The following is a 23,149-nucleotide window of genomic DNA, read 5'->3' on the forward strand; positions in this document are numbered from 1 at the left end:
TGCTGCTGGCCAGGGTCCAACAGCCAAGGCAACGCCAGGGCAGTGTCATTTTCTTTGGAGACCTCGGGATGGGTCTGACTCGTCCCTGGGGCAAGTCCTCCGCAGCAGTGGCTGCCCCTGAGAGAGCAGTGGGAGCATCCACACCTGCCAGCCTGGGGCCAGGCAAAGGAAGGAGCCTTGAAGCACCTTCCTAACACAGGCGATTAGTTAACACTGCCTTAACCAGCCTGGCCCAGGATCTGCTCTGGTAGCAGTATCTATTCTACACCTACAACAGAGGTGGGGACAGACATCAGGAGTGATGATGACTTGCAGAAACCTCTGGCTTATCTTTTTCCCCCCCCTGAAGCATCTCCTCACTCAAACCACTGCTGAGATGGCAGGTGAGGAGACGACGACAGGAGCTGGCTGTGCTAGAATGGCGGAAGGGATCTGGCACACACTGAGCAAAATGACTTTGCAGAACAAGCCAGTAAGACACACAGTGTGCACAGAGGCCCATATAGAAAAACCAGCACAGCAAACATGGACCAGGAACAGCCAGCTTGAAGCGGCTGCTGCTGCGGCGCTGGAGGTGACAGCAGGACTGGGTGATGCCATGGCTGGAGATGGGCAGCAGATGCCAGACCATCAGTGCTAAGACCAGAGCCTGCTGCCGGGCACCACCAAAGCCTCCCCTGACCTGCACGCTGGGGCCCTCCCACCACAATACCTCTGGCCAGTGAGACACGTTGGGGAAGCAAAGAGTCAGAAAGCCAAATCTTCCAGCTTTCATTGATTTAATTGATTCATTTTGGGGAAAAAGCAAGTTTTCTGCCCTGCGAGGAAGGGGGAAAAGTGACTCAGAGCTTTTTGCAGGTGGCTCTGCTCAAACTGAAACCACTGTCAGAAGATGCAGTGGCGATTAGTTGTGAGATTGCCAAATTTGACAGACTCCTGGCAACAGTACACAGCCATTACTGCTACAGCTTTCTGGGCACCAGCAGAAGCGCTGGGACCCAGCAATCTTATGGTTTTGCCAGGAAGCAACACCCAGGCAAGCAGCAAAATATGGGACTCGTCCCCCATCCTGTCAGACAACCAGACCCAGCTCCTTACCTGTGGCAGGCTGGAAACCCACACCTTTATACCAGGGAGCCCTTGGCAGCGAGAAGCCCTCCCCGAGGGCAGGGGGCAAGACGCAGGACCTGTCCCACCAAAGTCACCGCTACTGCCAAGCGTATTCGCTGCTCCAGCACCTGCATCTGGTTACAAGAACTGCATCCCATAATAAAGCCCCGACTCTCTATAAAATGCACAAACTTGTGTCAGTGCAGGCGTGTGCCATGATTTCCTCAAGAGATTAAAACCTCCTCCTGCAGCTCTAACCAGCACGCTGCTGAAGTGCCACGCTCTTCATGTCATGCTTCCACCAGCATCCTTGGCACCTTTCAGCTTTGCCCTGCTGCTGCTGTTCTCTGCCATCAGAAATCGTCTCCGAGGGGCTGGCTGCTGATGCCAGCAGCCTCACACCCCAGATCTACAGACAGCCTGAGGTAGGGCTGTCTTGCAGGAGTCGATGCCTCTTGATTTAGCAGCACCAAGTTCCACACATTCTTCAATGCAAGTTAGTCAAGTTTTATTTTCCTGCTCTACCTCTTACTTCATACTTAATTCAGGCCTGTCTCTTCCGGATGCTTCTTTTGAAGAGTGTGGGATGGGTGAGGGGTGTGCAGGACAGCCGTGAAGCAGCAGCACCAGGTATATCTGCAGGTAACAAGATGTTCCTGGAGAACTTGGCTCATGTTTTGCCCAGAGATTAAGCTCTGTCCTATTCCAGATAGGACAGGGCAGTGCTGGAGATGAGGCTGGTCCAGAAATGGAGGAGGAAAGAAAAAAACAAAGAGAGGAAAAAAACCAGACTAGTCTGGGATTCGAGTGTCCAATTTAATTTAAGTGGAAGGAGGAAGCAGGGATTATTTGCTACAAGAAACAGCTCTGTTATTCCAAGCTACATGTAAAAACCATGGCTGGCTTCTTACCAAGCACCCCAGGTTTTCCAGAGACACCAAGAAATACATTAAGGTCTCTGCAGAACAAACGACCATCCAACACACCACTGTTATCCAAATTTACAGAACACTGTTGCATAACTTGTGTTTAAAACAGTAATAAGGCTCTAAAGCAGCCTGGCCTTTGTGACCCGGCTCGGGAAAGCAACGCAACACCCATACTGAGGGAAGGGTGAGGAAGGGAAGGTGGGGAAGATGAGGGAAGAGAGAATGTGAGTGATATCAAGTAAGTGCTCTACTACTCATAAACCAGAGGATTAACAACCAGCTTGTACCAAGTGACCATTATTTGCTCCTTACAGCTTAAAATCCACAGCAGCCAGCCACACTCCCAGAGCTGTGCACATCCCTGATGAGAGAGGTCCAAGAGGCAGAAGAGGAATCCCCAAAACACCCCTTTTCCCACGTTGGCTCTGTCCTCAACAGAAGCACAGTCTCTGTCAAGCCCTTTGGGCAGTGTGACAAAGGATCAGCAAGATAAAAGCTGGAAAGCAGCAGCAGCCTGCTCCTACCACAGGGCCCGGGTGTCCCCTGGCAGCACCGCACCAGAGCCCGTGCCAGCACTTGACGATTTGCCTTCTTGCACCCGCTGTTCCCCGAGCCCTGCGTCCCACTCTGAAGACCTCCCTGCACTATTGCTGACGGGGCTCTGAGCCTTCCTCCTCTGCTCCCAGCATTGCAGGAGGATACAGGCAACTCAGCCCATCAGCTCCACCCAGAGACAACAGATATCACAGGCAAACCGAACAGAAAAGCAAGCGGGAGCCTCACAGCTACACGACAGCAAGTCCAGTCCCTCCAGCGCTGGCTGCCAGGACAGAGTGCACCGACATGCTCTGTACACAGGCATGCAGCACGGGGAGGGCAACGGGGAGGCCACAAAGCTCAGTGTTGATTACAGACACGACAGCAGGCACAACCTGGACCATGGTTTCAAACGAGCAGATTACGTGTTTAAAATCTTAAAAAGCTGCAGCGCTCTCTGATGCTCTTTCCGGCCTGCCTCACGGAGCGGAGTAAGTGGGCACCCATTTGTACATTTATTGCGCAAGCCGGGTAAGTGTCACACGTGACCAGGACCCTTCACTGGGGTAAAACATGCCCTTCATCTGTCCAGCTGCACACACCAACACCAACAGCAAACTGGCTGTACGAGTTCATGTTTTGTCCTTATAGAAGCGACTTCACGGCACCAGTGTAAAGGACTGCTCCAGCCCTGAGAGCACAGCAACTGAAACATAGACAAACACGCAGAGAGCACAGTGTTGAGGGGCCATTTGACAGACAGTAAAACTTATTACACACCAGAGACTGGGACAAGGAACTTCTCAAAGGAGTACACACATTCATTTCCTACCTGGGCTCTCACATGCCCAAGGAAACACACAGACAGCAAGTGCCCCGAAGCAAAGGTTCATTCTCTTCTCTCCAACAGCAAATGAGGGCTGAATTTTAGCTCAAGGTTTAACAGTCTTGCTAAGATTAGGTGGAAAGGCCTTTCCTCTGCAGCCCCCGTACAATTTGGAGCCGCGAATGCTGCGCGCTTACAGGGTATGTGACTCTATGGCGCTGCGAGTTCTTCCAGGGTGTAACTCCTGCGTGCTAAGCTGGTAGCCCCCTGCCCAGCATGTCCTCACTGCGGCACGCTGGGAGCTCAGCTAAGAGGCACGTGAGCACTTACAGGGTCTGCTGGATAGATTCCTATCAGCTCCAGTGCAGGAGAGAAGTCTCTATTTCCTATTTTCCTCTTTACACCACCGCTTCCTGCGTGCTCTCGAGGTCACTCTGGTTGAGGAATCGAGGCGTTTTTCATTTGGCAGTGGCACGGATACTGCCTGGGGGTGGGAGGAATAAGACAGAGGAGCTGAAGGAAAGAAGAGACAGATGGGTCTTCCCATTCTCCCTCTTGCCTGGAGGTTTAACAAGGGAAAAGAAACCAAAACAAAAGCCACGCTTGCATGTTATTCTTTGCGCTTTAAAAGAGTATTTTCTTAAAATATAAAAACCATCTTGCCCCTGGAAACCAGTAGAACGTAAACAATAAAAAGGGGATTTGGGGAGGAGAAGGGAGAGGAGGTTTGAATGTACTTCCAGGCAGCAGCCCTTGCTAAGAGCAACGGGTGCCTCCAAGGCCCTGTGCTCACCGTCAGCCCTGTTCCTATGGCTCTCTTGCTCATTTAGAGTTCCCCGGAGGGTCTGGACTTAGGATTCAGCGATTAGTGATTCACAGCAAATCCCAGCTGGTAGCTTAATCCTCTTCGTCCTCACTGATGTCGTAGGTGACTGCAGGCTCGTTCCTGGAGCGGTTGGCCGGTGAGGAAGGAGGAGTCTTAGTGGAAAAGGGCCAGCGGAAGGAGGGAGATGGGGAGCGGTCGTGCGTGGGGCTACTGCTGGGACTCTGCTTCGGGCTGATGGCCTGCAGCATCCGGCCCTTGCCCTCCTTCAGCATGTGTTTCTAGCGATGAAAGCAGGAAGACAGTTAGCATGGCTCAAACGGCGATGGAAATGGACACTACTTACAGCTTGTGCAGCATTTGAGTTGTTGTGTCCCTTCAATGTTTCATGCAATGTAAGAGCAGAAAAAGCCCAAGCATTGGCCTAGGCTTTGGAAACTGCATGCAGTGCAATCATCACCCATTTTCAAGCAAAAACAAGTAGCTTCAGACCCATCCCAGGCCAGTGACAAAGTGACGGCCAATCTCTTGGCTGCTCAGTGGCCTGCAGGACACAAGCTGGAGTTTACTGGCCAGCTTGTGGGACATTGGGTCTTTTCACGCTACAACCGTTAACTGGCGTTATCCAGTTGGCCAGGGTGAGAGCTCCCTGTAAACAGGCTGCCCAAGCCTGGGACAACTTGTCTGGAGACTGGTAGCACATCGAGCACTGCAACAAACTGTAAACCTTTGCTCTGCGGACCGTGGGCTCCGGAAGCCCTACAATGACTGCTGAGCTCTCCAAAATCCCCCTTCCCCTTTTCCCAGAGTGGCTCCTTACCAACGCGCCTTCTGGGCCAAACATCTCCAGGAAATTGCCGATGAACTCCCGGGACTTCTCTTCCCACTTCTGAATGAGATCGATACTCTTCTCCTCCACTTTCTGGACAAATTCCTTTGACTTCTCCTCTACATCCTTCACCCTCTTTTTCACCTTATCCACGCGCTCCTGGAGGTGATATTTCTTCTCCTGTACATTAAGCGGTGGATCAGAATACAGCTCAGCAGATCTGAGTGGCGACCACCTCTGCTCTGTGTTATTACACTGAACTGCTGCTTAAGACTCAGCATCTCCATTAGCCTTGTGACACTTCTCCTTCACTTCAGTGACACTTCTTCCCTAGACTAAATGGCAGACATAGTGGGGCTGTAAGATGCTTTGTGGCAGGCACTGGCACAGTACACAGAGCGAGACTAAACCCAGAGATAAGCACTATCTAATAGGAGTGCATGGAAGAGGGAAATATTTATACAATATACAGATTAGATTTGAGAGACCTGCTGTAGGTCCCTCTGCATATCATGACAGCACAAGTCTTTTTGCCGGGTGTTTTTAAACAGAGGCAGAGTTACAGGCCAAAGAGAGGCCAAGCAGCCATTACCTCTCCTGTTTCATTTTTGTATTTGATTGTATTTTAAAAAATAGGCAAAGTATCCGAGTGATAAAAAAATAATGTTTACTACTTCAGTTCCAACATCAGAATTGCCTTCTGTCATGTATTCTGCTTGTGGGCTAGAGCCGCTCAGCACAGGATCAGAGCATGTCCTTCTCTCTTACCCAAGCACTGCTGCTCCTGCAGCCCCAGGAAGGGAATAGTACAGTGAGAACAGGATCAGATTTTATCCTAACAAATGACTTTACCTTAACAAGGTGGCTGAGGGAAGAGAAGAGAGATGAGACATGGCAGCTGCTGCCAAAAACAACCCACACTTCATTCAATTCAAGAACACACACATTTCGCGACACACCCTGTCTACAGCTCTTTCAACACGTAAAACGTCACGAAGACATTTCTGACAATAGAGCAGTATTAGCAAAACCCCAGTTCCTCTGGGTGGGTCCCAGAGGCAGTTTCAGGGGCAGAAGTAGTCTAATTTCTACTCCAAGGACACTGGTTTGGCACAACTGCTTAGCTCTGCAGACCAGCCTTTTACTGGTGTACGGCAGGACTGTGCTACCACTAGACAAGACTCTACAGCTCCACACTCTGTTACATTCTGCTTCACGCAGCTTGTGGCGAGACACACTTCAACTCACGTTTATGAAGCTGACGTTGAGCTCTTTAGCTGTGTAGCCCCGCTGCAGGTTCCGTCTGGCATAAACATCGTAGTCCCGCACGATCCGGGTGATGATATCTGATGTTGAGATCCCCTCAGTCCTCTGAGTTGGTGCAAACATGCCTAAAGTTGGGAACAGGACCCAGGACAGCTGTAGCAAGACACATGGCAAAAAGCTGCTGCCACCTCTATTAGGAAACAATCTCTCCTATCAAGAGCTCATTTCCTAACTGTCCTCACACCACCACATCTTTGACCTTGAATGTACAATACCAGGGTCCTCCTTTCTGGGACTATAAGGAAGACCTAAGTAAGACCAAAGCATGTCAAAACCACATCAAAATACCATGTCTTCTAAGGAAAAGCTCTTCTCTTTAGCTGGTTTAAAGAGTGTGGTGACAAGGACAGGACAAGGGGTCCCACAATTTAGTGGGTGGAAATATAACAAGCTCTGATGGCTGGGTTTGGATAGATTTAAATAAGCTGTACCCCCACTGAATTTTACAGCAAACAGCTAGAGGAGCCACTTTGCTAAGTTCATGAGATTCTCCACTTGTGAGAATTTGTAAGCCAAACTGTAGTATTTTTTCAAAAGGTGGATGTTAATTCAATCACAATAACTATATTGGAAGTAGGAATTAATGCTGGGCAATGCTTGGCCTGGGACATGGAACAGTCCTAGCCTTATGAATTAGGGCCCAAAGCTGGGCTTCTTCCTGCCCTCAGAGCCTCCTGCGCAGACCTTGTTCCCAGAGGGGCACAGCCACTTCCCCAGGCATGATCCTGCCATGCAGGGGCACAGGAGAAACTACAGCAGATGTTTGACAGGAAGCCCTGGAGAGTCTGACCCAGACCCACCTGCTTCTTTTATATGCTTATAAACATCATCGCTGCCAGCAGAAGAATAGGGGATGTCATCGTGTGCAACAAAATCGATCTGAAAATTAAGCAAGCAATGCAAATCAGCACTTTATCTTGAACGTGCAGGTCTCCTGCTTTCTGTCAAAGGATGGTAACTTTTTGCTCAACACCTCCACGGAGGTATGCAACAAAGAACAGCAAGACACTTTCCTCTGTTAAAAAGCAACACCGAGCAGTACCAAGTTCCCACTGGCAATTGCATATCAATTGTAAGCACACACCAGAGAGGAAAGGCTGGAACTAAGGACACAGCTGTTTTAAGCTCCACAGAGAAATGGCTTGTTAATGGCAACAAGGGTAAACTAAGCAAACTCCCCTGGAGACTCCTTCACCTCCCAAAGCAGTTCAACAGATGTTAAGAGCCTCCTTTCACTTTATCTTACCAATTGATAAAAGACTCTCAAGATAGCTTGCCTGGTCTCCTGCTGCAGGGAAGCTGACAGAGATCTAAGCTGCTCCTGCTGTAAGCAGGGAGTTGGACCAGACACCATCCAGAAATCCCTTCCAGCCCATGTTATCCTCTCCCTACTGTGCTTCACATCAATCTGTAACCAGCATCAACTTCTCCTGGAACAGCAAGAACCCTCTCAAGCTTTTTCACCGTGTCACAATCTCTACCTTATTTTAACATTACCTGCCAGCTCAGCAAATGTTTCTAGTCTCCCAAGAAACCCACTCGATTCCCACAACCCAGTTCATTCTATATTTAAGTAGTTTCAACATAAACGGGTTGCTCAGGCAGAGGTCACCCCCATGGATGAATTCTTGCTGTAAATAGCAAGCACAGACAGAGGCTAATCAAAATTCAAAACAGATCAGATGTCACAAATTACCCTGTGCTCTGCCAGGAACTCGGGGGTGAGTGTCCACGGTGCATTTCTCACCACTTCATCCACATAGCGACAGTGCTGCACAGCGTCATACCGCTCATTTTCATTCATTACCGTGAAGCCTTTGAAGTTATGGGTTAGCTCATCACTGCAGACTGAAGAAACAGGCAGAGAAGAGTGAGCCTGAGGTACTTACCCCAACGCTTTACAGTAAAAGGACCTTGCGCACACCCCTGCTAAGCCAGGCAGTTCCAGCTGCTGATGGGAGTCTGGCGCTGGCACTTTCAAACCCAGCTCTTCCACCCACAAAGCACCAGGCAGCAGTGCAGGGCACTAAACTCCTGAGCAATTCTAGGCAGGCTGTTTGGGGCATTTCTGCCCAAGCTGGGGACCTATACCCCAAGCCCTCGAGGTCTCTAGAGCCTACAAGGCTTATCAAGAAAACCAGCCAATAGAGAAGACAACCCTCCTGTATGAAGTGGCACCTGGGGGTCTATCGGGCAGAATGCTTTTAAACCTATGGATGTCTCAGGCTTGGAAACTGAAGCCCACAAAAACCCTCACTGCCTAAGCTTCAGATTTCATAAAACGCCATACCACAGTCTTGTTCTTGGAAAGTTCTATTAAAACAAAGAGTGAGTTCACAGCAAAGCAAGTTATCTTAATTATTATGTTCTATGAGAAAGTAAATGAAAACTTCATCATCTGCAATGTAAGACATTGAGAGGAGGGAGTTTTATTTGGTTATCAGACTCAAAAGTAAACAAGGCATTACCAGTCTCACTGGTACTGGACGTATTTATGTTCTAGACAAACAGATCATAAAGAGTGGGTGAGATTGCTCCCAGCTTGGAGCTAACGTTCGCTTGGGCTGTGGCCTCTTACCTCAGTTCCTGGTGCAAGGGAAGCAGTTCATTGCCCTCCACCTCCTCACCAGTCTCCCAGAGGCAGAGAGCGTGGTTACACACCTTGCTACATTAACACGTTAATAGTTGGACCTGAAGTTATTTTCCTGTTTGATGTACAACATTTACGTACATGGGGATGTCTTTCTGCCTGCAAGATTTCTAAGCTTGGTGCATTTTGTAGGTTGGAGCAACAATTTCAGCTCTCCTCCCTCCCTTCCCCTTCCAGACACTACTGTAGCACACACAAAAAATGCCAAAGTACCGCTATAAAAATGCCCTCAGCAGCAAGGAAAACTGTGATAAAGAAACAAGCCACACAAAAACGTTATGATCGCTCTATCGCAGGATCAGAGTTTCATTTTGCTTCGGGAAGCTAATGGTAGTTGAGAAAACTAGTTAAAGGTATTCTCAGCTCTGACACTTTAACATCGTTATGCAGCCTGACCAAAGGTCAGCTCCTGATTGATAACATGCACAGCCTGACGTGTCCTTAAGGTGGGTGAAGGTACGGTCACAGAGGCACTGCCTGGACAGAGGCCAGCGTATTAGAGCAGCCAGAAGAAAGGGTTTCTTTTTTTCCCTGTTATATTCTTGAAGGAGGCCTGGCTGAAACACCTCTGCTAGATCTCCTCAGGCAGCCAGCAGGATATTCCTGGCACCATCTAAAGACTTTTGAACCTAACAGACAAAATGGGGAACTTTTATTTGGAGAAATGGGGCCTCATGGACTTCCATGTGGTCAGGCACATGCCCAGGGAACCACTGTGATCTCCACGGTCCTACCAGGACCTGTTTGGAATTAGCCGTAAGCAATCCCCAGCAGAGAGCTGGAGCGGTGGAGTGACTTGCAGGGTGACACAGGTGACACAAAGCTCAACCAGCCATGGAGGGACCGTTACTCATTCTTTAACTGTCTCATTCAAGAGGCAGATGCTCAATTGCCCCTAATATATTTTCATACTCAGATGTGCAACTCACTGGTATCTGTCACAAAATAGAGAGGTCAAATTAGAACAGCGCGATCAAAAATCTTTCCCTTAAGCACTCCTTTGGTACAGGATATCTTTCTGCAGACGTATCCAACTGTCAACATATTGCAATAAGACTCCAGCAACATTTAGGACAACTGGCTGCAGTGAGAGCCACTGAGGCCATAAAGAGACAAAACCCCTGCTATGCTGTCTGTATGCACAACCACGGACGGAGGTAAACTGTACTGCTACGACAGCCAAAGTCAACAAGGTCACTCCTTACCTCCGACAATGAGGTATGTGTTTGGGAAGAGGTTCTTCGCTTGCATCAAGGCCCGGGCATGTCCAGAGTGAAATAAATCAAATATTCCATCGGCATAAACTCTGACGGGGCGATCCACTGTGCCAAAGGGACAGAGAGACATTTGTGAAGATGTCTGCCTGGAGAAGCAGCTGCTGCTCATGTCTGCATTTGGGGACCTTCTGAAGTTCATGGAGGTGTTACAGAGAACTGGCAGAATGCAGAGCCATAGCCAGGAAAGATTTGTGAAGAGGAATGGCTGGCTCTCTGCCTCCCCACATGGAAACAAATGCTGCTGAGCACAGAGCTGAAATAAAACCATGTTCAAAGACAGACTCAAAGCCCACCACACACCCACCGAAACAAGGTGAAAGGAGACCAAGCGGAAAGCAGACCCTGAATATCTCCCTCTTACGGAAATCCAAATGCACCATTAACTTTTTGCACAGCAGTGAGCTACCAGAGGGGAACTGGCCCAAATGTTTCATAGATGCCAAATTTCCCCCTGCCAGCCAGGATGGCATCTCAAGACCTTTTCGGCATCCTCCTCTGCAGCCTGCTGCCACAGCTGCCAGTCTGGCTGAGGGACCAGATTGTTCTGATTCCCCACACGCATCATTGGCTCCCCCAGACTCATGAAGTGTATGGCTCTATCCAAAAACCCAGCCAGACTACTCAAAGAAAAGCAGATACAATGCTCCTGAACTGCTGACGCTATCAGCTAAATCCATAGATAAATAAGGAGGAACAAGACTTTCCTCAGGCCACTTCAGCAGAGGAAATTGTCCATCTTCTCTTTGAGGTCAGCACAGAGGTAAAGTGAGATAGTCTAGCACTGCCATGTAACAGCAGGAGGCTCCTTGACTTCTGGTCTCCTGGGACCACACAGGACTGCAGTCCTCCTGCCGCTGGTAACAGAAAGCCACACATTCTTGCTATCTGACACACTTGGGAACGGCCTGCTGCTCTCTGGCCCAATTCAGGCCGACAGACTCAGAGGAGTGGTATGAGCAGAGGCACACCAAAGCTGCAGCAAGGAAAGGGCAGAGAGAAGACCTAGCAGCAGAGCTGAAACCCCATGGGTCCGGGCAGGGCCCTGAAGGTACCTAGAGACAGAGCCTGGGAGGCAGCAAGAGGCAGAGTTGATGCAAAGATAGGGTGGTTAAATTCCAGCTAAGCAGAGAGGTCAGTTTGAGGACAGCCTCTTACAATCAGTTTTCAGCAAAACCATCTCAGTCTGAGGATGCCAGGAGGCTCCAGAGAGCCAAAGATCTGGAGATCTGAGACTGCAAAAGCTTTCTGTATGCCAGAAGAGGGCTGGTCCTGGCAGGCCTTTATTAAAGTGCAATCATGTTCTGGAAATTGGCTGGGACACCCTTCCCTTTTCCTCCACACCTGCAGCAGCTAGAGTTCCTGAGCACAGGCATAAACAGTAACAAGGAAGCATGCAGTGTATTTTAGTCTTAGCAGGCAGGACAGCCATCACTGTTGAAATCAGGGACCTTTGTGCAAGCTCTGGAGACTTTCAGCTGGAAATTAATGTGGACTGTGAAAAGCATTGGATTTCCAGAACCTCCTGCAGAAAACCACTGCTAGGTCTCAGTGTGAGCTGGCGCAACTCTCAACTCGCCCATTTCAAGTTTCAGAAAAGGTGACTTTTAAAGTGCTTAACTTTAAGCTGCCTCAAACAAAGTAGTACAGAAAAATGTTCAGCTCTGATACTACTCTATAGCTGTCAGTGGCACAGGAAGAGCTAAAACACAAATACCTATTTGCTTCAAATAGTCTTACTGGTGAAGGTATGGCTTCACACACACAAGCTCCAATTTCAGTTTTACTGGCAGGCCCAATTTCACATGGGAACAGTTATCTAATCACCAAAGTGTTAACTAAGTCATTGGCTGCAAACCTGGCCTGACACACAAGGCTGGTTCGGTCTCAAAGATATCACAATCATACCCACCCCCCCCAAACCCCAACATTTATACAATCCCCTTCCAGTCTGTTTTTTTTACTTACAAGGGGTCCCTCTCATTGCTTCTTCGTATGTTACTCTGATGTATGGCTTGCTGTAATCGATTTCCACTTCATCTGAAAATGGAGCCGGTTCCCTCAGCCCCTAAACAGCCAGAGAAGGTTAGCTGGGAGGCGCAAAGGTGAGTGCAGTATGTAGCGGCAGCACTGCCACTGCAGTGTCCTAGTCACCGAGTGACTCACTGTGTCTCTGCATGATTCAAACACATGTACTAAAAGACTAATAAGTGTTAAACCTCAAAACAGCCCTGCATGGTGATTAGCCTGAGTTTAGAGAGAAAGAGAGAGAGAAAAGTAGAGTTAAGAAGATGGTAGTCATACTGGACCCAAGAAAACTGGAGGCTCAGATCTGCAGCTGGTAAAACCAGACTTTTGACAAACAGCAGTTCACAGCAGCACGAGCCAAACTTCATCAAACGTCACTGTCGTCGCAGCTCCAGCTATGCCCATCCAGGCAAGACCATCACTTTGCTGTGTCTGAGTGCTTGTGCTGTGATGCACAAATTGTAACAGCTCCTCGATCTGATTATACGAACGAGCAGAAGAGCAATACCAACAGCAGCACAAATTTCCAGGGAACGTGTGTATCGTCACCCATTTCTGAGCCATACACAGTGAGAGACTGACCTCGATCTGTGGCAGAATATCTCCAACTGCTGCAGGAAAACCCCTCTAATCTGCCAGCTTGACCTCAGCAGTTATGTTTAATCAGCAGCTGAAGTCCAGGTATCGTTTCTGGTCTCCTCTGAACGGAAAAAAACCACCTGCCCTTCCCATAACAGAACAAAGGGCTCAATTTCCTTCTAGCTGGAAGGTGTGGGTCAGCAATGGATGTCTCTTTCCTGAGCCAGAAGACTAGGAAACAAGCTTGCAGATCATTACAATACACCTTCAAGCTGCAAAAAGCTAATCAGCAGTTTCCTCTCTGGCTTCCTGTCCCATTACAGCATCCTGCCACAGTGCCCAGCACCACTGCAACCAGAAAGACCGCTGCTATTATTGCTAATGTCGTTCCTTATTAGAGTGCTCAAAGTGAAGTGCACAGGAGAGCAACCACTGACCACTGCATTCAAGCAAACCAATACTGCTGAAAATCTCCTTTAATTTACTGAGGCTCCAATACCTTCGTCTTGCACACCACCTCCTCTACCAGGATCCTTACTGTTAGGTAAGGCCTGCAGGTCTCTCCTTTCATCACTGCCATTATATCTGGGACTTGTGAATGAAACCAGATTCTTTGCAGTGTGGTTGGCACACACTTGATAGGAAGCTAGGAATAAAAGCATAAAAAAAACCCTATCAAAATTATCAGAGGATCACAGAGAAAGGTCCTCAAAAGCTCCTGCCAGAGACTTGTTCTTCCTCTGCAGTGCCTACAAGGGTCAGACTCAACCTGATGCGCACAATACAACAGGCTTACACGTCAGCAAGCTTGTTACCACCATCTGCTGCTGAACCCCGCTACTTCAGGGGAACGCTCTGCCAGCCAGCTGTATAGCTGGGAGCGGTAAAGGCTTCAAGGTAACGTCACAGTTAGGCAACACTATTACTCTTGCTATAATAAATAAATCATTCACAAAAGGAAGAAAAAAAATCTTTCATCAGAAGGTCCACGTTAGCCCTGGGGCTAAAAAACAGACAGGAAGTTTAGAAAGTGGCTAGATATTACTTGTCTTGTGCTGTTCATAGAGAGATGCTTTATTTCTAACACAGGACAGACACGAACTTGAAGAGCAAGTGATTCCCATGGAATAACACACACACTTCTCTTTCCTTGCTGAAATAACGTGCGGTCTTTAAGAGGGACATGGCAGGTTTTGACAACAGTCAAGGATATAAAGGCTCAGTGGAATAAGTCACGCAACAGCACAAGCCTCCATTCCCAACGCTTGCCTCCCCAGTTCTCGCTGCTGGTGCTGCTTTTACTTCGTTACCATCTGTCAAATGCCCTGGGACAGGACTGAAGTACTGCTGAAGAGCAAAACGTTGTTAGCAAAGAGAAAAGCTGCAACACATCACTGTATTTTGCCAAGGACTATGACCCCAGTATGACGCAGCAGGGACGGTAGCTGGCTTTTGACAGAGATAAGGAAAGAGCAACTAGAGCACATGTGATACGCAGGACAGCTCCAGGAAGAGGGGAGAGAAGAGCTGTAGAAAGCCCATCATTGCAATATTGCCGCAAGGACAAGTTAAAGTCAGCCCTTTACACCAGCACTAACTGGCACAGACCCCTATAGAAGAGACTCCCAAGGTTGATCTAGAAGGAGAAATCCTTTCGGATGTTTTTTTTTTTTAATTCCTGAACACTCCTGAAGTACCAGCAACACAAATGTAGTCTCTTGCCAGACCAAGAGAATCAAACAGTCATCTTCCCAGTGTTTCACAGCATGGATTCAATAGATTGCTTCTGCAGGTGCTTAGAGACTTCAGACTCTCCTGCAGTTCCCCTGACTCGAACAAGACTGCTTTCTGTGAGGAGCATGAGCTGTTACATGCTTGTTCCGAGTACTTCTCCCTCCCGCTGGGTCACTTAAGAAAACCACCTGTGACAAATGAATGCTTACTTCTCCATGGATATCTATATGCGTGCCTGTCTGGGTTCAGCTTAAGTGACTAGAAACAAGCCGGACACACCACAAAAGCAGCTTAGCGACACTTGCCTCACACCTAATTTAAGCCCATGTTGTAAGTATGTTATTAGTATGAACAAAGGAAGATTTTAAACTAGCTTTGCAAGAAGGATAGCTACTGTCATTTGCTTCTCCCCACCCCCGATTTGTTTTCTGTGTCCACAGAAAATCCATCATGGTTCAATGTCCTAATCTCGCAGGCACCTAAAGCTCCTATCTCTGCTTACTTACGAGAGAGCGTCGGGACATTTTTGGAGGGATTCCATCCAGCTCTGCCGCCCCATTGGGGCCAGATCCATCTTTTCGTCTCTTTCGGGTATTCAGCCTGGAGGAGGTCGGCAGCTCCATCTTGCCAAGCACGTCTAGTAAGAACTGGAACAAAATGAAGGAGAGGGAAGGAAGGGGAAAAAAAAAAAAAAAAAAAAAAAAAAAAAAGAAGAGAGATATTTCTCAGCTCTTCCAAAGCAGAATCAGTCAACAGCAGGCACAGTGTACAGAAGGTCAGCGCAAAGACACAGCCACCTAACAAGGGGCTTAGCCAGTTGTATTTGGCATCAGCTGCCAAGGCTTGACAAACAGTGTCTGGTGGGAATACTGAATCGTTTAATGCAACTCGGAGCTGTTCTGCAGAAAGAAGCGTGCAGCAGTCAGCTGCAGGCTGGAGAGAACTCACACAAGAGTTGCAATGCAAGTTATAAATCATTACTACAAGGCTAATTATGCTATTTTAGCATCTGAAAAGCAACCTAAGGATTAAGGCATGCCCAGTCCACATTCAGCCCTCTCTCAGCTCTCATTTTGATGAATGCAAACACTCTTCTACCCTCTGTGCCCCCTCTCCCCACTCACCAAGACAGCTGGTGGATGTGCTGCATCCCTGTACAATCCTGAAGAGAGGAACCAGCAGGTTTAAGCAGAAGAATAAGGGTGAAGGACAGGGTGCAGCCCATGGACACAACTTAAATAACTAGCTGGCTTGCTGCTTGCTTTGCTGTTTGTGTAAGACCAAGCTGCAGCTTCCCAGTGGGGACAGCTCACCTTGGGATGGCTGCCACCATGCTCCCCTCTTGTCCCGTGTCCCCACCGCAGTGGTGACTCAGCCGATGGTGAAGCAGCTGCTGATACCACACTAGGGCACACTGCTGGTACTTTATGTACCAGGTTGTAATTAGTGGTGGTTCAGCTGAACTGCTTCTGTGATGAACAGACAGACAGACAACTAGTTTGGGACAGAAATCGTGACAGCTATCTGGAAGTAAGCTATCTGTGTTTTTGAGCTGGAGTCACTGTACTGTCCCAAAAGGGCCCTGGAGCATCAGGAAGCCCAGCAGTTCAGACAGCTGAAGCAAAGTTAGGGATTTATAGAAAGGCATGGCAGCAAACACTCCCTTTTCAGCTGCTGCCGGAGTTAGAAATGGGTGCTAGATTTGCAAAGTTTATAACTAAAGAGCAGCATTATCTCTCTTGCTCTCTTGAAGTGTGCAGCTCTCCAGTGCAGCAAATGGCACTTCTGACCTGCCATTCCTGAGAACAGCGTGATCCCTCCACCCAGGAATGATGCTTACATGCGTGCCTCAACACTCTAATAATAAGAGCTGTGTGGAATTTAAAACCTCACCCCACCCACATGCAGTGGGTGTGCTGGAACACGTTAGTTGGGGCAAGTGCGAGGTATGAGAAAGGGCAGATGTCCCTCTGAATGCCACCCCTCTCCTCGGCGGAGGGTCTCTGCTGAGCGTTCCTGCTTGGGATGAGCTGGGAATGTCCTCAGTAAGGGCCACTGGGAAAAGCCCTGCTGTTCACCAGCCCAGAAGTGTGGGCTTTGTGGAAGAGAGCTGTTAAGAAGCAGATTTAGTGATCGGATTTACTCAAGCACAAATGACTCCAGGTTAAGGAATGTTCCAAAGTAAGGAGTCAAACACAGTTTAATAACATGCGAACATACCGATCTCCCCACCTAGCATCAACGAGATGATACCTTATGAACAGTGTTAGGGCCAAACACAGCTGAACTGGTTTTGGGCTACATGCATATAAGTATCTCAGACTGCTCTGCTGGACCTAACACAACGCATTAAGAACAGGAAAAGAGAATCTTAGGTGAGCGGGAAGCCAAAAAAATATTGTGGAGAAGACAAAAGTGACAGTGAAGAGCAGCCACAAGGACATTTCAGAACCACATTAGCCATCCAGCACTTACTCCATAATGCCTGTGAGTCAAGTTTGCCAAGTTTCCCCTATTCTAGTAATTAGTTTATTGTTTCCTAAAACCAGACAAACATATGGGAGTGTGCAAAAGCAATCTCAGGCAAAAAGAGTTTGCAACCCTGAGCTCCGAGTCTTCAAACACTTAAGCAAACATTTAACTTTCAGGCAAGATCTGTGCTATAAATGCAGCAGCTTCCAGAGTGCCTCTGTGAAAACGCAGAGTATGACACAAGTAATTCTTAGGTTTTGCAAGGTGCCATCTCGCAAGAACACTTTGTGTCAGTTATTTACTTCACCACTATGGTCCTAGCAGAAACCATCCAGTTCACAAAAAACAGCAGACCTCTTGTCTCTGGCTCAAGTAGCCCCAGCGTTGATGGGAACAGCGAGGGGAAACAGCAGCAGATTTTCTTGTTATTGGGTCAAAATAATTTCACTGTGCTTCGGGTCACCTGTTGGTCTCTGACCACTCACCTTCCTTCCCTTTGGAGAGAACTAAAAGGTCCATTAATGTGCTGAATGCAGTCATTCTGAACCACTGCCCAGCAAAACATTAAAAAGCACTGGCAGAGGCTTTGGTGCTGAAGTACGGACACAGAAGCCTCCACGCACAAGCAGGTGAAGCCCTCCCCATGATAGCTTGGCCCATCAGAGCAACCAGACTTCTCTGCACACAAGTACACTCTCTGCTGAGTTATCGCCAGCATCTTGCTGCTGGGTGCAGAGTTCACGGCCAGCCAAAGAACTGCAGGTTACAGCACAGGGCAACACTGTGCTCCAGGCTGATGTACAGCAGCACTGTCCGAAGCCCAGAAGACATCTCCAACTCCTTCCAACCCCTCCCACACCCAACCACCCACTTTCCTCCACCCTAACTCACTTTTCCACTTCTCAGGGTATACGTAGTTAAATGATGGCAAACAATAGCTTAAGTGAATGCATTTGCTTTGCATTCTATAAGCAGCAGTGGTCAGACAGCACCAGCCACCCAGCGGCAGCTCTACCTGTCGTACCAAGGGAGAAACCTGTTTCGAGGATGGCGTAAATATGCTCTATCTGCTCTGATCTCACAGACTAGATGGTGCTGAAGGAGCCTCTGCAGTGTCCGGAGAGCTGGGCTGGGCACCTCATGAGTGACGCAGCTCTGCTAATTACTGAAATTAATGCAGAAATTAAACAATAATTTTGCCACTCTTCAGAGCTTTAAAACCTCTATCCTGTGGCTAGTGCGTTTCTGGGAAGTCCTCCCAGCACCAAACTTGCCTTCATTAAAAACTGGAAACACATTGTTTTTAAAAACAAACCATACCTTACTGCGATAAAGCTACTAATCTTAGAATGTTTCATTTTGACCCAAATGACTAAAATAGCATCCCAAACAATTACTTACTAACAATGGGATCCAGCATCTGTAGCTGACCTTAACACATGAGCACACAGCTTTGCTTCCCCAAATGCACAAAACACTGACTGTTCTAAAATTAATTACATTTGCAGCAGATGGGGAAGGGGAAAGAGAAGATAACTCTCAAAGCTCATTCTGAAAAACTCCAAGATAAAAACCAGGCATAACCAGAAGAAAGAGCCCTGCTGTAAAATATTAACATGGTTCTATTTTGTTTAAGGCGTCACCCACCCTACTGAGTCCGTGCTGAACATGAGAAACTACTTGGTAGGAGCAAAGTTAAGAAGTGCCCCACTCGGGAAAGCCATCAGCAGATCACAGTCTCGGTGTCACTTTACAAAACACCTGGGGCTTTGCTTCTGAAACTTGTTTCTTTGGTGCACATCCTATATTAAAGCAGCACCTTGCATCACCTGCCAACTACCTCACCTCGAGAGAGAACGTTGTACGGGCTCTGCGAGGAGCAGCCGATTGCCAGATGGGAGAAGAGTTGCTCTCCCCGTTAGGAAATCACTCCTCTCAGTCCCCAAGTGCAGATGTTGAATGAAGGAGAAGAAGCTGTTGAAGGGAGAAGTAGGTATTTTCTTTGAACTGTGGCAGTAATAGCCTTCAGAAATCATCCAGCACTTTGCTGAGAGTAATACTACAAAGCCCAAGTCATTTCCCACTGAAACGCAGCCAGTTCTGGGAGGGAAGAAGGTCAAGCATTGATTACCACAAAGAAAAAAAACATATAGGCAGGGAAGGAATATAAGACTTTTCCCTTAGCATGAGTTAACTATACCATCATCTGAGCTGGAATTTAACCACAACACCAAAGCTCACATCTCTGGCAGATGGAGAAGGTCAGAACAGGCACGGCAAATCTTGCTTAGCCAAAGCCTTATCTCACTGTCTGCATCTTCATGGACAGTACCGATGTCTTGTTTAGCCTTGGTGGTGTCAGAGAACTGCTGCCTCACACTACACCAGAGAAGCAGATGAGATATTTCTGCACCCTAAGCACGCTGATGGCACGAGGACCTGGCCCATCTGCATTCTTTGTGTTTTATGTCCCAAGGAATTTCTTGAAAAATATTATTATCAGCAAATCTACATGCAGCAGCAGGATTCCTCCTGCCACTTCCACTGCTTTTTACTTGCAGATTTACACGCCAAGGCAAAATAAATCCTGCTACTTAAACTCGAAGTCTGTGCAAAACAAGAGTTGACTGCAACAACTCAGTACATGCTCCAGCCCAAAGCTGCTGCATTTCCCACCAGGGATCCGAGTCAGCATGAGATGAGCACGCTGGACCAGTGAGGCACCTCCAACACCCACAGTCCCCAAGGTCCCCGGGTGGCACTGCCTGCTCCCAGGCTCCCCTATCACCCCACTGAACTTGGAAGGCCTTGGCACAGTCAGATGTGACTGTCATGTGCTGCTTTGCCTACAAGATCATTCCACTTTACAGGAGCAAGCTATTTCTCTTCTGCTGACTCATCTGCAGGCAAAGACTAGTAAACTTTGCACTCTGCCAGCTGTCTGCAGAGAAGAATTGCCTTGACACATGGACAGCATGTAAGTGAGAGCCTCAGGGAAAAGGAAGAAGTCCCGTCACTTCAGACAATTCCCCTGTCAGGCTGTAAAATACCCAAACGACCCCACAATCCTCTGTCATGGGGAGAAGACAATCCTTTTCCACGTGTTCTCCCCAACCTCCAACCCCCAGTTTACAATTAACCTTACTGGTGTGTATCCCTGTAGAGATCTTTTGTAGACAGACAGACTCGGAAGAGGTTAATGACAGGAGACTCATCACAGTGAGAAACTGATGAAAGCCTGTTTACAAGATGAGGGTTAACCTGTACATAATTACTGGGAGAGATCAGGATCTCTCTTCAATCCCTTCTTAAAACTCTTGCCCAATCTCCAAGGCAACTTCATTCTCAGCCCAGGCTTGCCAGGCCCAGCTCTGCCCCAATCTCCAGACTGAGAACATCTGCTTAAAAAGCGAGTGCTGATGGCTGCGACCCAGCCTGCTCGCCTCCAGAGAAGACTGCGACCCTCCCCAGCACAGCTGCTGTCCCCACAGTCAGCATCTGCTCAATCTAGATGGTCTAAGCCCTCAAGGCCCTGATAAAGGTTCCTGCAGGATCTGGCAGGCAAAGTCCTGTCTACACTTAAAACATAGGCTGCTTCAGCTACTCCGGATGACCAAAAGCAGCTATCCTGCAGCATACTGATAGCCACATGAAGGTATTAAAGGGATTCTGGTTCAACCAGTGCCACACACTGGTCCAACAGCATCCAGACCCGGACCTTTGCTATACCAGCTAAAACAAACACCCAAGCCCCACATCTCTTACTGCTACAGCCAGGCTGATAACATTTCCTCAAGCAGAGCCCGAGCATGCTGAAGATCTGGTACCCGTGTCCTGCAGTCAATTAAAAGATGCTGCTTTTCACCAACAAAGTCCCAAATGGCTCAAGATAATTCTCTTTACCACCACCACAACGGCAAACGGCACAGCATGATCACCTCGGCAGCGCTGCTATGAAATACACACAAAAAAAACCCTGCTGGCAAGATCTTCTCCGTGAATTCATGGCCCTTCTGGGTACACCATAACCCCGAGGCACTGAGTGTCCTGGCATGCGACAAAGTCTGCTGCAGTTAGCAAAGCAGCAATAGTTTATGCAGAATATCAGAGAAGATTTGCAGCCTGCCTAGCGACAATGAAGTACAAGGATGGGCGGTCGTTCTGTCCTGACTTCTGTGTTGCCTTGTTTTGTTTTTAGGGCTCAACAACAGAGCCTTGTGAGGCTTCAGGAGGCAACCTCCTTTAGTAGGTTTACACCTAAGTACCAAATCCTCGCTCCAACAATTATTGTTTGTGCTTCATTTTACAGTAATATCAAGACAATTACAAACCAGATCTTGAACCAAGATCTTCCAAGTCACAAATTTTAATCATTCTGTATATACAGAAAATTTCTTCAGGAAATAAAGCGCATACATATATTTGCCATCTGAAGTTCAGAAGCAAATACAGCGCCTGTCATCAGTCCCTGGAGTCCTGCGGATAGAACCCCCACCAGTACCTGCTTCTGACCACACCAGTCTTTGCCAGCCGCAGGCTGGGGGACCTGGTGCTGCAATGGCATGGAGGGGGGGACAGAGGAGGGAAGGCCACCTGCAGCATCCTGCACCTCCCTCCACAGTGAGCAAGGGATACCGAGAAGCATTGCAGCTCTCAGAATTCCTGCAGACTTTAACTCTAATTACAAAACCATTAAGCAGCGCAGCCAGGACCTTGGTGGACACAGAAAGCGGGTTACAGAGGAGGTGTGCCTGCACAGCAGCTAGGTCACACCTTCCTTCTCCACAGTCAGGGCCACCTCCTCGTTGTTCTGCTCCTCTCTCCCCAGGCCTCGGCTGCGTTCCCCAGGTGGGGGGAGGACTCCCAAAGCCTCCATGCTCCAAGCCCTGGGGGTGTACTCCAAAAGCTTCCCAAAGCATCTGCTGCTGTCTCCTCTCAGCCTGCCCCCATCACAGACGGTCCTGCCATCCTGAGCATTGTGCCCGAGCCCCAGCCTCTCCCCAAGACCCCACAAAGGGAAAGCAGCACACCGTACCCCCCCCAGTAGACATTGCCCCCTTGCCTGAAGCCAAGTGCCCCACGTCCTTACCTGCCATTACCTCCCAGAGCTCCCCGGCCCCACAGCGAGTCCATCGCACCCAGGCGGGGCTGCCCCCGTGCCTGTGCCTCTGGGGAGGGACCCCTGCCTGACCCCACAGGGCCAGTGAGAGGTGCCCCTCGTGTGCCTCCAGCCGAAACCCACCCACCTGCCTCCAGCCCCCATGACGGGCACCCCGCCGGCCCCACAGCGAGTGCCCTGTCCCCCACTGTACCCTTCCCAGATGGCACCCTGGGGGGAAACCTGTCCCTAGAGCTGCCCCACAGGGGCAGCCCCCACAGCCACCCCAGTGTCCCCTCCATTCCCCAGTCACAGCCCCCACAGCCACCCCAGTGCCCCCCCCATTCTCCAGTCACAGCCCCCACAGCCACCCCAGTGCCCCCCCATTCTCCAGTGACAGCCCCCACAGCCAGCCCGGTGCCCGCCCATGCCAGCCCCCCGGTGCCCCCACGCCCCCCTACCAGCGCGCCGCCGCCCGCACGCCCCGCCGCAGCCCGGCCCGGCCCGGCCCCGCCGCCGCTGCTGCCGCCGCTCCCGGCGCCGGCCCCGCCCCGCTCCCGCCAACGCCAACGGGGCGGTGGGCGGAGCCGGGGCGTGTCGGGCCGGGGCGGCAGGAAGGGACCGGCAGCGCCCCGGGAAACCGCGCCCCGAACCTCCGTTCCGGCTCGCAGGGGGTCCCCCTGCCCCGGGGCACCCGCGACCCCACAGGACCAGCCCCCGGCCTCCGCGCTCGGACCGGGGGTCCAGCAGCGGGGAGCGGCGCGGGGGGTGTTTGCTGCCCCGGCCCACAGCCCCGCCCTGCAGCCCTTCACGTGTCAACTGTAGGTGCTGGGGGCTATGGAAGGAGGGAGCCAGGCTCCCCGAGGGCAGACCCGGCTGCCCCGGGCCATGGCAGCTTCGCGGCGGCCCTGCCCGCTCTGCCCGGCCGCTCTCC

At 49.5% G+C, this 23,149-nt stretch overlaps 1 protein-coding gene across 2 annotated transcripts; it reads right to left on the reverse strand.

Annotated features, from left to right (window-relative positions):
- Positions 1–1,905: 1,905 nt before the first annotated feature.
- On the reverse strand, positions 1,906–22,738 carry PCYT1A (phosphate cytidylyltransferase 1A, choline). Of its 2 annotated transcripts, none has more exons than XM_068406822.1 (9): positions 22,677–22,738; positions 15,152–15,292; positions 12,273–12,372; positions 10,236–10,352; positions 8,077–8,228; positions 7,181–7,259; positions 6,303–6,445; positions 5,046–5,234; positions 1,906–4,506 (listed from the first exon to the last, which is right to left on the reverse strand). In XM_068406822.1, the coding sequence occupies exons 2-9, from the start codon at positions 15,266–15,268 to the stop codon at positions 4,300–4,302; spliced, it is 1,104 nt and encodes a 367-aa protein (XP_068262923.1). In that variant the 5' UTR covers positions 15,269–15,292; positions 22,677–22,738; the 3' UTR covers positions 1,906–4,299. The 2 variants fall into 2 exon arrangements, with proteins under 2 accessions (XP_068262923.1, XP_068262924.1); XM_068406823.1 differs by lacking the exon at positions 22,677–22,738 and adding an exon at positions 22,207–22,308.
- Between the last annotated feature and the right edge of the window lie 411 nt (positions 22,739–23,149).

Source organism: Nyctibius grandis, chromosome 8 (assembly GCF_013368605.1).
Source record: "Nyctibius grandis isolate bNycGra1 chromosome 8, bNycGra1.pri, whole genome shotgun sequence".
Taxonomy (NCBI): domain Eukaryota; kingdom Metazoa; phylum Chordata; class Aves; order Nyctibiiformes; family Nyctibiidae; genus Nyctibius; species Nyctibius grandis.

Excerpts from the sequence above, each read along its gene's own strand:
- PCYT1A (XM_068406822.1), bottom strand. The coding sequence starts at position 15,268 with ATGGAGCTGCCGACCTCCTCCAGGCTGAATACCCGAAAGAGACGAAAA. Across the intron at positions 6,446-7,180 it reads TAAGCATATAAAAGAAGCAG|GCATGTTTGCACCAACTCAG; the intron begins GTGGGTCTGGGT and ends TCCCAACTTTAG. Across the intron at positions 5,235-6,302 it reads TCAACGTCAGCTTCATAAAC|GAGAAGAAATATCACCTCCA; the intron begins GTGAGTTGAAGT and ends CTTAATGTACAG.